A 13,261-nucleotide genomic window follows, 5' to 3' on the forward strand; every position below is an offset into this window, starting at 1 on the left:
TCGCTAAAAATTGGTGATATAAGGTCTTTATTAATGAAAATTATTGTATATGTATTGAATATTTTAAAATGTTGATAAATATATAATAATCTTTTAATCACAATTTAGACAAATGAAACATAACATAATCAACTAATTTTTTAAAATTAACATAAAATTCATGCATATTAAAATTATCTAATGCAGTCTATTCTCAAATATAAACGACAGATATATTTTCTCTGCACCAAAATCAGTTAAGAATTAAGAATTATTGATATGTTTTCTCAATTTTCTTGCTACTCTGACTTTTTAATCCATGAGGTTTATGAACAATAGCAACAATTTATTAATTATCAAAATTAAAATATAATTTTTTGTTTTCTACATAAAATCATACTCAAAGCAAGCTTTAAAAATAATTTATTTAATTTTAAACTTTTTTTTTTGTTTAAATTCATTAAATTTTAAAAGAATAAGTTTATAATTAATAGAAAAATGTTTATTTTATAAAATTTTATTTTCTTTCAAATATTTTCAACACTCTTTTAGTTTTATGCGCTATTCAAAAATGTTGGAAGTTGATTAGGAGGTATTTCTTGATTCATAAACTTCTCTCTTTCTACTTCATTTAAATTAGAGGCAGAATTTTTTTTCTATGCAGTACCAGGTTGTTTATTTTATTTTTCATCAAAGGTGTAAGAATGAAGATTCTAATTTTATTCTTAATCATCTTTTTTTACCAAATTTATATATTATTAAGCCACTTGTTAGTGAGAGAGCTAGTTTGAAAACCTTAGAGTGTATCTCCAAATTAAGACTAGAACTACTAATATTAGCAGTAGTGGTACAAAAGTGTTGATGAATATCTAAAGTACAGATGTAAAGCATGAGTTGCTAGTTTTTAATTCCCTATCTTTCTAATTACATGAATTGTAGTTGTACAAAACATCTTTTCCTCTCCATCTTTTTTGATAAAAATTTTGAATTAGCTTAAACAATAGATTACAAATAATTTAAGTTAAAAGGTAAATTTTATATAAATTAACTAACTACCCTTTGACAATAAAACAGTTAATGTTAGTGGCTGGATCATATGTTATATCTAATGTGGAGTATTAAGAATTCCCAGAGAAAGGACCAAAAGTATATTGACCTCCTTTACAGCTAGGGGTTTTGTCCATAGGACTTGAAATACAATGAGGGAATCCACCAGCATCATTATTATAGCCATTGTCAAATGCTACCATATGACTATCACCAGTGATTAAAAGTACATTTTATTTAGCTTTCATTACTTCAGCCATTTTATTACCTATTATAGTTCTTTGCTCTTTAAAAGTAACCCAGTCTTTTCCTAACCACGGTATTGAGCTTACAACAACTAAATTATCAATTTTCTAATTTTATTTACACCAATCTAGTATTTCAATCACCCACATTAGTTAATTTTAATCCATAGCCCGCACTCCATCTCTGAAATGAGTTCTTAAATCCATTATTACAAAAAGTGTTTATCCAGCAATAAAATACTAGTAAATACCTTCTGAATTTAAATACTATTTTAATTAAGATAAATAATAAATAATAGCAAAATATTTAGCATAAATAACTAAAGTAATAAGTGGTTAAAATAAAAATACCTTTTGAGGTAGATCTTATGGAAGATATCTTAAAGGATAGTGAGGCACATTTTTTAAGTAAACACTAGTTGCTGCTTATTTACCTGGAGATGATTCTCCAGAATTGTTATCACCAAAATCATGATCATCCCAAATGTAAACCAAACCATAATATTAGTAAAACTTGCTTTATGACTTGCTTTCAAACATTCTATAATAAGCTATAATTTAATAAGTAAAATAAATTAATAAAAAGCATTATTTTAAAATTCATTTCTTAAATATCCTCAGAAACCAACAGAAGCTCAAATAGTTATTATTCAAATTTAAATTTCTGATATTAAATTGTTTAAAATTGAGTTTGTATTTTGTTAAAAAGCTGAGAAAGTATTTTAAAATATATTAATTTTAAATAATTTTTTTTATTTAGGTGAATGAATGAATGAATGAATGAGCGAATAGAACTAAAAATTATAGTGAGTAGAAATAAATTATTACATTCGTCATAAAGTGTTTCTTAATTTTAAATTATATCTCCATAATAAATATCTCCCATTTAAATAAAAAATTAGTGGTCAGGAAACAGATCAATAATATCTTAGAAGACGTGGTCTTCAGAACCTGTTTTTGCGCAGCTACTGAACGAAAAACTTAAGTTTTGCTTTAGATAAGGCGTCTATAATGTTTTAAACCAGAATATTTCATAATTATTTGTGATGTTTGAAGAATTAAACTTTGAAAGCTAATCAAAGTGAAAAAGATAATTATATTTTGTATAAGGCTTCAGGCCATCCAATGAAATTTGAATAGGATCTAGGGTTTAAACTAAAGGCAGTTGCTAAGAAATATAATTTTCAGTTTGATCTTCGAAATATATCAGATACCATTATTATACATAGATAATATGGTTTCTATTAACAAATACTTTTAGCTTTATGGACTCATGGTCTAAAGCTCCTTTCCAATGAAAGAAGAGATAACTAATTAAAGTGATGGCTTAAAATATTTAAGGAACTCCAGTCATTTTTAAACTTTTTTTGCTTTTAAATTGATAGAAAATCTTAAAGTATTTTTAATCTAATAATTAATTCTCTTACTTTACTATTAACTCCTAATTATATATAATCAGAACCAAAAAAAGAGAGGCAGACAAACAAAAGAACAAACAATAGTAAAAATATTTGAGCTATTAATGAATAAATTATTATTTAAGCAAATAGTGAAATATATATCGAGTTTAATACTGATATTATTTTCAACAACAATTTATTGATTAATAAATATCTTACAATTTAAATAACATAAATTAATATGAAAAGATATATTTATTTTTTCATTTTTAAAACAATGGTGAAGTTTAAAATAAATATTAAAACTTAATAAATATCATTAAAAAATTTAAACATATTTTTCATTCCATTTTTATCAAAAAATAAATTGTTTGATTAAAAATTAATTTAACTTAGCTAACTTTTAAAAGCAGTTAAAATAAAATAAATTGTAACTCAAAATTAGAGGAAAACATAATATTGATGAAATAATTAATTTTTTGGTTAGTTAGACTTTCATTTTTTATTCTTGTTAGAAGTTTAGGTATCGTTGAGAGCAAAATAATTAGAAATAGCCAAGTTAACTTGAGGTCCCATAGATTCGCTTATTTCCTTTTTAACCATTCTTTTGTAAATGAAAAGTATTATCAACATAATACCCAAAATGAGAACTATGATGAAGATTATCAATCCAACACGCATCTCTGATTAGGAAGGAGCGTTCTCTTTTATTTTCTCTATTTTAATTAATGCAAAAAATTTTAGTAATTTTTATAAAAAATAAAATATTTACTATTCCTGAATTCTTTCCATTCCCTGTAGGAATCAAAGCAACTTTCAGGTTTGGGTACTAAAGAAGAACAAATATATTCATAAATTGCTGAATCTTGAGTTACATCACCCTTTATTTATATTAAATATATTTAGAGTTTTTTATAATTTATTTATTTATTTATTTAAAAAAATAATTATTATTTAACTAAAATTTATTCGTATAATAATTTTAATCAATTATGATTTTGTTAAAATAATAATGTTACAGTGAAATGTAATTCAAAAATAAAAGAAAAAGAAAATTACTCTGAAATGGTCTCCGTTTAAAATAAGAGTAGGAAGAATGCTTACAGATTGATAATATTATTTCTTTCTTTCTGTTTCAAAGATTTCATTATCATTAATGGCGTATTCATCATCAGTAGTGCTTTTAGGAACAAATGATTCACTGAAAGAAGTTCTGAATTATCTCAATTAATTAGGAGTTAATCCTGAAAAGCCAATAACTCTTTCTGAACATTCAGAGATTTTAACTTCTTACTTTTCAACACAATTCTTTTTAAAAAGTAAAATATATTTCCACCAAGCTTCTTAATCAAGTTAAAATAGTAAAATTTGTCTTAAATCTTCAAGCACAACTTCTCTATTGTGTAAATCGTTGCCACCAATTTCTTTTCATTAAATTAAAATTGATTGTCAAATATATTCTTTAAATTACTAAAAATAAATCTTACAGAACTCAGGATTGCAGAATTTGCCTCTAGAAATACAATGTTCTTTTTGCTTAGTTTCGTCATTATCTGATTAAGTTATATAGTGAGGAGTGAAATCAATTTCAACATTGTCATGCTTTAAGTCAAGATAGTGCTTATGGAAGTTTATCAAAAACTCATAGGATGACAAGTCCATAGAACTCATCCAAAATTTAATTTTGTTCTTTTCTTTTCCTTATGGCTATTAAAAAAGTAAATATAATTATTGCTATTTAGTAAGTGAATTTTATTTAAATTGAATATTTATAAATGAGAAACGAATTTATTATAAATATCTTCATATATGCTATTGAATTAATTAAGAAATTTTGCTCTATAAAATTTAAATCTTTTTAACAGAAATATTTGTTTAAAAAAGATTATTTTTATTATAAATTTCAAAAATATCTAATTTTGTAGATATTTATTTTAAATCCTAAAACATTAAAAAAATTATAATTATATCCTATCATTTAATTTAATTTATATTTGATTATAATTTTCAATATTTTTTTCGTACTATCTATTTATTTATTTCACTTTGCTCTCAAAAGAAATTATGTTTGTTATGTATGAATTACAAAATTTACACAAGTCCATCATCCATCTGTATATTTAAATTTTTTATTTAGATTTTAAAAGATTAAATGTGTTTTTTAAATCTTATAATTTAATATTCAATGATGACTTAATTATGTTTTTTTGTTTACTTCTTTTTAAATACTGCTTATAAAATTTTTTTATTTTATTTGAAGATATTAATTTAAATCTGAAAAAGCTAATATTGAGTATAGGACGTAAGTAAGTAAATAAATAATACTTAATCATTAAATTTAATATATTGTTGATTGTGCTCTTATCTATCTATTTATCATTTTCTTCAATAAAGAATTTATTTATTTTTAATTACAAATGCCTTATAAGTCTATGGAGATATAGACTTATTATTTAAATCTTAAAATCTATTTTTAAATAAACTTATCTGTAAGCATTATAAACTTTATAAATTTATTATGAGATTAAATTATTTATTTTTTCAATTAATCTCTTTAAATTAATTCAATAATTTTTTACTAAAATGATTTCTAATTATAAATATTTCATTTTTAAAAACTTACTCTTTAGAATTCTATTTTTATTCTTATTGGTTCATCTTTATTATTACTAACATAGTTTAAGATAGTGTCTCCTGTTTTTTTAGTAACAAAGATTGTAGATATCATCAATCCCTTTCCTTTTTTGTAAATAAAATAAGACATTTTTACAGTATTTTATCTTCAGTAATTAAAATTTAAATGTAAAATAAAGTTTCCAAGTATAATATGGTTTATTTATCTAAATTAATCATTTACCACTGTGATCAGACTAATCCATTAATACGATGTCATTAACCCCTTCATTTTTTTTGTCATTAAATATTATAGCTACTTTTCCATTAGAATTTTAGGCATTTCGACTTTTGCTTACGAAAGAGCACTATCCTCTTTCAATTAAATAAGCAATAGCAGAGTTTTGATTTAACTATGATTCTTCTGTGTTTTCTAAGTTCAACTTATAATATTTCAATGAAAAAATTATATAGGATTAGCTTTACAAAATTATTTTTATATAAATAAATTATGAATTTTAAGATTTATAACTGCGCAATCCTGTAAGAATCTAATATCTGATTAATATATATTTTGATACTGCCATTAAATAGATATAACTAATTTTATCATTTTTTTACATCATATTTTGAGGAAATGCTTTAGCAACCATTAAGTGGATCAGGAATAGCAATAACACCATAAAAAGTAGAGCCATAAGGATTATTACCGTAATTTGCTAAGGAATATCCAATTTCATCTCCTATAAAACATATAATTTTTTTGAGTATATTTATTTTTTATAGATAATTAAAAAATGCTTTTGCTAGTTTGAATATAAGCTTATCAATAAATATGATTTATATAATACCTAGTTAATCTGCTAGTGCTTAAGGTGATATGATTGATAATTTGCTTTAAACTAGAGCTATTACAAACACTAATAAAATTATTCTTTTTATCATTTTATCTTTTAAATTAATAAATTTTCTTTTCAAAAATCTTAAATATTAATAATCTTTAGATTTCAAACAACCAATTTTTATTTATTAGATTTTTTTTACCGATAAGAAAATTTAACTAATATTTTGAACAGAAAAAGCAGCAAAAATGAATTGAGAAAAGCTAATTTTTTTTTTTGCTTATTTTTAAAAAATGATATTTAAAAATATAGTTAAACAGAATGCTAAAGATTTTTAGAATATTAAATATTTATTTATTTATTTATAAAAATAATAGCATTTATGTATCCACAAACAAAGCATTTTTCATCTACTTTTACAAAATAAAGAAGTAGAATAAGGAACCATTTTACAAGGAATTTAGTATAACTATAATTTTTAAAGCAAGCTGAAACATTAGATATTAGTATAATAATAAAATAATAAAGGTTTAATCATTCAATTTAATATTTTAAATTTAAAAAAATATCAAAAGGTGGAAAAGAATAAAATTTATCTGATTCATAAAAAATATAAATTGAGTAATAATAAAATTATTCAGGAAATTTTATTTCTTAAAATTTTCCAATTTATTTTTTGAAATTAGTAATGTCATTAAATTGTCCATAAAAAAACAATAAACAGCTTTTTAAATATAATTAAAAAATTAAAAAACATATTTAGCTAATATATCAATATGTAATTATATTTTTTATATCAAATTTAACTAGAATATTCTTAATTGATGAATCTATTAAGATTTAATTTTTATTAAAATTTATTTTACTTTTAATAAAAATATTTATTTTGAATAAATTTTACAAACTGAATTAATTAAAAGATTTAACTTAAATGAATTCAGTTTTTATGTGAAATTTCCTTCTTTATTAAAGTTAAAAATAAAATATCGAGCAATTTTTTTTGAAAGAAAAGTGAGTTAGTATATTAAAATAACAGAAAATAAATTGTTAGTTTAATCATTTATTTAGATTTTTATTGATGAATCAAGTTACTAATTTTAAAATGATACTTAAATTTATTAGATTAATCAAATTTTCTGGAAAATTTCTGACTGAAAAACATCTATTTATTTAATAAGCAGATGTCTTGATTTGAATATAAAGAAAAAAAGCGAAAACATATTTGGATAAAACAAACAAAATACTTTTTGGATATAATATATTAATAAAATAATTTATTTTAAGGTTTTAAAATGATTAAAAATATTCGTAAAATTTTAAATTTGAGATTGTAATAAAATGAGTTCATTAAGAGATATTAGATAGGAAATAATTAATTAATTAATTAATTTTGGTTATAGCTTAGTTTGTTTGAATAATAGATAGATTTTTAGTTAATTAATTAGCAAGTTAGAAAGAAATTTTGTAGCGTTAGAATTTTAAAGATGGTAAAATTTGTTATTATTAAATAATTTTATATTTCAATTTGTTAATTAAGTCTGTTTAAAAGGGTATTTAGTTAGTTTTTATTGCTTAGAATGTTAAGGTATTTCTACATATTCACACCTTCTAAGCTACTTTTTTTCAGCATATTGAGGGCCATAAATATCTTTGTAATACCTTTCTAAAAATGATTAAGATTCTTGAGAGTAATAGAAGTCGCATTCTTCATCATCTTTGTCATCGAAAATGGACCTGGTTCCTCTTGATCTCCTTATTTGATATATTTTTAAAAGATCTTCTTCTTCTACATCTATTCTAACGAATAGCAAAGTGTTGCAGAGTTTTGTGTTGAAATTATGTTGCTTATCGAATTCATAAGAGAGATTATGAGTTTCTACTGTTGTATTCCCAGTGAAAACGATGTTATCGTGTGTTGTAAAAATCATTTCTCCAGATCTTGACAACCCTTCCTCCTTTACTGACCAAGGGTAATTTGTAAAGTATGGAAACATAAACTTTACTTTGCAGTCATAATGAACGTTTTCCATGAATCCTTTTCTCAAGATATGCTATTTATATTCATTTATAGTTAAACCCATAAGTTCACAGTATCCTTTGGTAAATCCATAGCTATCAATTTTGAGATTACCATTATTCTGCCAATCAATAACATAAGTTTTAAAATAAATAAAATCTAATGGGTTTTATGAAGACAATATTTTATCTTTTACTTAGTAGCTTGCTTTTAATCTTTCTTTCATAAAATTAAGATCTATTTCTCTACTATCTATGTTGTTGTTATTATTATTATAGCACTCTTGAATTAGCGAGGTATAGCTGCTGGATTCATCATCGCTTTCTGGGAACATATTATGCTTATTACTATAACACATGCAAGTTTGATCATATATTGAGCAGTAACATTTTTTACTTTAGCTGGCAGAACTCTTTTTTGATTCTGATGAATTAATTTAATTTATAATTAGGCTGGCTTCTTGAGTTAACTAGTTAACTCTATCTTAGAAATTCTGAATTTTGAAAGCTAAATCGAGTAATTAATTGTTACCTTTACTCTCTAAAAAATCAACCAAAAAGTTAAATTTGTTTGCAGCTGTGTACTTTGATTGCAGAGTAGCTTCAATCATCATTCCATTTTGAAAACTTCGAACCTCAACAATCTTTTTGAATGTGTTGTATATACAATTCCTTTATCTTATTTAACCACTTTCCACTTCTTTTATGTAGTAATCCAAGCTGAAAGGAACATCACAAAAAAGTTCAAACAAATTGTATTGCTAAAATCTTAAAGTATCAATTAATTAATATGAAATATCTCTCTCTCTCTACTTATTAATATTAGCGATTTGTAAAGAGTTACTAAATTACCCCTGTTCTTCTAAATCAATTAAGTATAAAGAAGAATTTTAATTGCTCTGATTCTCACTTTTTTTACATTAAGAAGAGTGACGATTTCTATTATTGTTTAGCTATATCGTAGTTGAAGATAGCTGCTGCTAATTCTGATGCTAACAGTACTGAATATTTTTAGAGCATTTTCGACAAACCAATTCATTTTCTTATTCCTCTATATCCTCCTACTCCATACCCATATTAGGATCTAAGTAAAAACATGCCTATTATAAATAATCGAGACCAGCTTCCTAACAACCACTAGTACCATACTATACACTATTTGTAATTTCAGGATTAGAAATAGATGACGAAAGGTTATTTTAATCTTCTAATCTAATTTAGTTTACATAAAGGGCATTTTATTTATCTATATTATCACTGTTCATATTAAATGAATAGTTTTTCGTATTTTATTTTGTTGCAGAAGTATTTTCTTCAAATTAAAACTCTTCAAACTCCATATCTCAAGTCAATTAATTACTCCTTTTTGATGAAAGTTTTATTCTTATTATTTTCTTTTAAAATTAAAAATTGGTTTAATCTAAAAAAACAAAATAAATATAATTAATTATTCTTCTTTTTTTATTATAATTAATAATCGATCCCTAATTTACTATTTAATATAGAATGTGGTAAAGAAATTTGATTGAAAATTTACATTTAATTCTTTCTCTGTTTACCATAGAAACTCATTTTTAAAAATTACTCATAAATAAATGGCAGGTAGACAAGATTGCTTTTTCTGCTGTTTTACAATTCAATTTACTTTTGAAGTTATTTGTTTTTGATTTTATAAATTAAATTGATGTCTTAATTGTAGTAATATTCATTTTTTCATAATATAAAAAAATCCTCTGTAAAATCTACTTTACCAATATGATTTTTTAAATCTATTATTCTTTTAACGAATCGCACAGCTCAATAAAAAATCTTTTAAATTTATTTTATGACAGCGTACACAGTCAAGTTTTTAACATGAAACAAAATAAGTAAAAAATTTTTTTAGGAATATTTAACATTAATCTTTTACTTAAATTAAGGCAGTCGTCATATTCATTAGGACTATTCAAAAAAAAAAAAAATAATCAAAATTTAATTAAGAAAAATTTATTTAAAACATATAAATATTGGAATTTTTATTATTATTGTTTTCAAAATTCATACAGCCTAATTAATCAAACAAGAGCATACTCTCTCTCATATTTTTTAAAAAAATAAATTTTCTAATCCATAGATAGTTAATCTATACTAAAAATATTTAAAATTAGGCGTAATTTTAACATAGACACTAATGCGTTTTTTTATTTTTTATTTTAAACAACTACAAAAGATACATATTTTATTTTAGATTAGCAATCATTTAATTAAATTAAATATCACTAATTAGGTATTAATTATTTATTATCTTAAAAAAATAATGATAGTGAATTAAAAATATTTGTATTTGTTTTTTGCAAAAATTTAACTATCCATTAAGCCATTTAAAATTTTGTCATAAATGAAAACATATCATTGAGTATCTTTTGCATTAATTGCTTTAGTAAAAATAATTTTTTTAAACAACTATAAATGCATAACATCAAATTTAACTAAACACAAAATATCTTATAAAATATTCTCAGAATTGGTTATGAAACTATTTGAATAACTTAATTTAATTATTTATCAATTTATTTATTTTAATTATTTGTTTATTTATTTTATTTTTGATTGGAAAGAAAAAAAAACTGATTATATTGATTGATTTATCTACTGTAAAAATTATCTTATTGGGTTGAATAATTTCAGTAATTTATTCATTTTGTTTCAGTTAATATATTGCTTAACAAATTCCAAAAGGGCATAACCATTTGAGTGTTAAGAAACATAAAGCTGTGGGTGAGTTTATTATTGATGTGAATTAGCCCATTATATAAGCTATTGCTCACTATTCGAGACACATATAGAGAAATTTGCTAACTTTAGCATTCCATCATCATTCATTGTGTCTCCAAAAGCAGCAATAACAATATCATTATCTTGCTTATTGATGAGTATATCTTCATATTTGAATTATTTGCTTTTTATTTATTAGGCCTTATTTTGTATGAACTCTAGCTACTCGCTCATATTGCGTTTTTACTCCTCTAGAAGTCTTTGCTGACCTGTTAAATCATCCTTAAATATTATTTTCTAATTTCTCATTTATATGTAAGGGTAATAAACTTTATGAAGGAGATACTCAAGAGCCAGCCCTTTATCAGTAATTTAAGGTACTATTTCAACATGCATCAGATTTTACTTTTCCCTAATTACTGCATTAAACCCTATGCCTATTTCATTAAGTTCTTACTCTATTTATTTAAACTCATTCTCTCTCTCATAAAATACACTAATTTCGCTATTGTATCTTAGAGACCATACTTCAGGATCATTCCTAACTTTAAATTTCAACCAACTTGATAACTTTTGCATCTTTTCAAATATTATTTATGGTTACCAAATCTTAGCTAGCTCCATTAGCCATTACTTATCTAGATACAATATACCTTTTGTATAGTCTTTCAAATAAATATATGAACCACATCTACCTATATAGTAATCAGGCATAATTAAACTCTCTCTTTTCATCAAGAGATTAAAAGGGTGGATTCCTCTTCCTGAGTTATATATCAATTTACAGGATTTATCAAACCAAAAGTATTTAATCCAGTACTTCATGAATTCAAGTGTTGCTTCAGGTTTACCACAAAGAGTACCACCTAGATCTGTTGTTATAATTAAGCTCTTTCTATTTGATCTCTATTCTACTTCTATTAACTCTTAGTTATAGACTACTAACCTCTTTACATTATTATTTTAGTTGTTCTATCCCTCATCAACTTGATTATTTATATTATAATAGGGATTTTTAAATATGAGTTCTTTAAATTATTCTGATGATTAATCTACATGATTAATTATTACTTATTCTTTTTATTGGCATGGTTTTACTTCATATTTATCTTACTATTTCTAGGTAGAGCTTTCTTATTAATTATTTTAGACTTAGTTCTATGAAAAAACAACTAAATTGCCTTTTTATTGGTTTATTTCATCTAAAATTACCTCTTAGTTATTTTAAACAATTTGTTTCGCTTGTAAATCATCTTAATTTGCTTTAATGCTTAGTTGAGTGTCTGTAGAATTTATATTTTTGTTTTCTACATGTTTTATTTATATGAATTAGCAATTGGACTGTAAGTAACCTTTATAAACATTGAATGCTCTTTTAGTTCTTTTCATTTCCTATGAGTTGATCAGCTATTTCTGCTCATTATCTTCTTTAATTTATTCTAAAATAAATGGAGGTTTATGATTAACTAAGTTTTCTGCATTAAACTACACACTTTCATCATAAGTAGAAGGTAAACATTAAAAATCAAAATAATATAATATGACAGAATATTGGTTTTATTGCATGCTGATTGAGACATTAGTTGACCTGTTTAAATTTTATTCTTTTTGATTTTCTAATGGAAACTTCAATTCATTTATAATAACGTTGTTGTCCATTCAAATACCCTCTTACCTAACTAATTAGTTTTCAAATAACACTTTGTTTCAATGAATTAAATAGAAAAATATTGTTTGATTAATATGATTGTAAAAATTAGAAAATTTTAATGATATTTTAAATTATTATTTTTATTAATGTATAAAAAGATAAATAGACAGAGAGATAAAAAATATTAATTAAGTCTAATGAAATTAAAAATAAAAACAATTCAATAATCACTCAAATAAGTTCAAAAATTAATAAAAATCTGTCAGATTCTCAAATACTATTTTTGATATCAATTATGATTAAAAGTTCACCACCTTTGAAACTTTTTGATAGATTGTGTTTGACACCATATAATCATTTAAATTAAATAAGTAAGTATGTTGACGAAATATTTTATGCTTTACTCAATCATATCATACTAACATCCTTATGTAGTCAATATTTTTTTAGAATAAATAGATTTTTTGAAAAAAAACTTTTAAAACCTAACACTTTTAAATAACTATACTGCTTAAATGTGCAGAAAAATAGTTTAAAATAAAGAATTTTATGAAAGATTATAATTTAGCTAACCTAAATTCAAAATTTTTCTTTACTTTTAATTAAGAAATAAAAAAATAACATTACTTTTTAAATAATGATCAAATTTTTGTTATTTATATGCTTTTTTATAACATTTTATTATAAAATTTAATTGAAAAATTATAAGAAAGC

General features: G+C 22.8%; 4 protein-coding genes across 4 annotated transcripts; all 4 read right to left on the minus strand. All coding sequences in view use genetic code 6, as the record gives it.

Moving 5' to 3' along the window:
• Positions 1–506: 506 nt before the first annotated feature.
• Positions 507–2,625, minus strand: TTHERM_00678090 (PhoD-like phosphatase; the record flags this gene model as incomplete). The annotated part of the gene is made up of 4 exons (XM_001027785.2): positions 507–945; positions 1,036–1,538; positions 1,623–1,822; positions 2,100–2,625. 4 exons carry the CDS (start codon positions 2,623–2,625, stop codon positions 507–509), a joined length of 1,668 nt encoding a protein of 555 aa, XP_001027785.2.
• Positions 2,626–3,166: 541 nt separating this feature from the next.
• TTHERM_00678100 (PA domain protein) lies at positions 3,167–6,229 on the minus strand (the record flags this gene model as incomplete). Its single annotated transcript, XM_001027786.3, has 8 exons — positions 3,167–3,387; positions 3,444–3,552; positions 3,731–4,095; positions 4,159–4,378; positions 5,295–5,410; positions 5,529–5,727; positions 5,906–6,027; positions 6,136–6,229. 8 exons carry the CDS (start codon positions 6,227–6,229, stop codon positions 3,167–3,169), a joined length of 1,446 nt encoding a protein of 481 aa, XP_001027786.2.
• Positions 6,230–7,646: 1,417 nt separating this feature from the next.
• TTHERM_00678110 (hypothetical protein) lies at positions 7,647–9,482 on the minus strand (the record flags this gene model as incomplete). Its single annotated transcript, XM_001027787.1, has 1 exon — positions 7,647–9,482. The coding sequence occupies one exon, from the start codon at positions 9,480–9,482 to the stop codon at positions 7,647–7,649; it is 1,836 nt and encodes a 611-aa protein (XP_001027787.1).
• A 1,345-nt stretch (positions 9,483–10,827) lies between these two features.
• On the minus strand, positions 10,828–12,555 carry TTHERM_00678120 (sucrose-6F-phosphate phosphohydrolase; the record flags this gene model as incomplete). Its single annotated transcript, XM_001027788.1, has 1 exon — positions 10,828–12,555. One exon carries the CDS (start codon positions 12,553–12,555, stop codon positions 10,828–10,830), a length of 1,728 nt encoding a protein of 575 aa, XP_001027788.1.
• Positions 12,556–13,261: the final 706 nt, after the last annotated feature.

This window comes from Tetrahymena thermophila (genome assembly GCF_000189635.1).
Source record: "Tetrahymena thermophila SB210 genomic scaffold scf_8253823, whole genome shotgun sequence".
Classification (NCBI taxonomy): Eukaryota; Ciliophora; class Oligohymenophorea; order Hymenostomatida; family Tetrahymenidae; genus Tetrahymena; species Tetrahymena thermophila.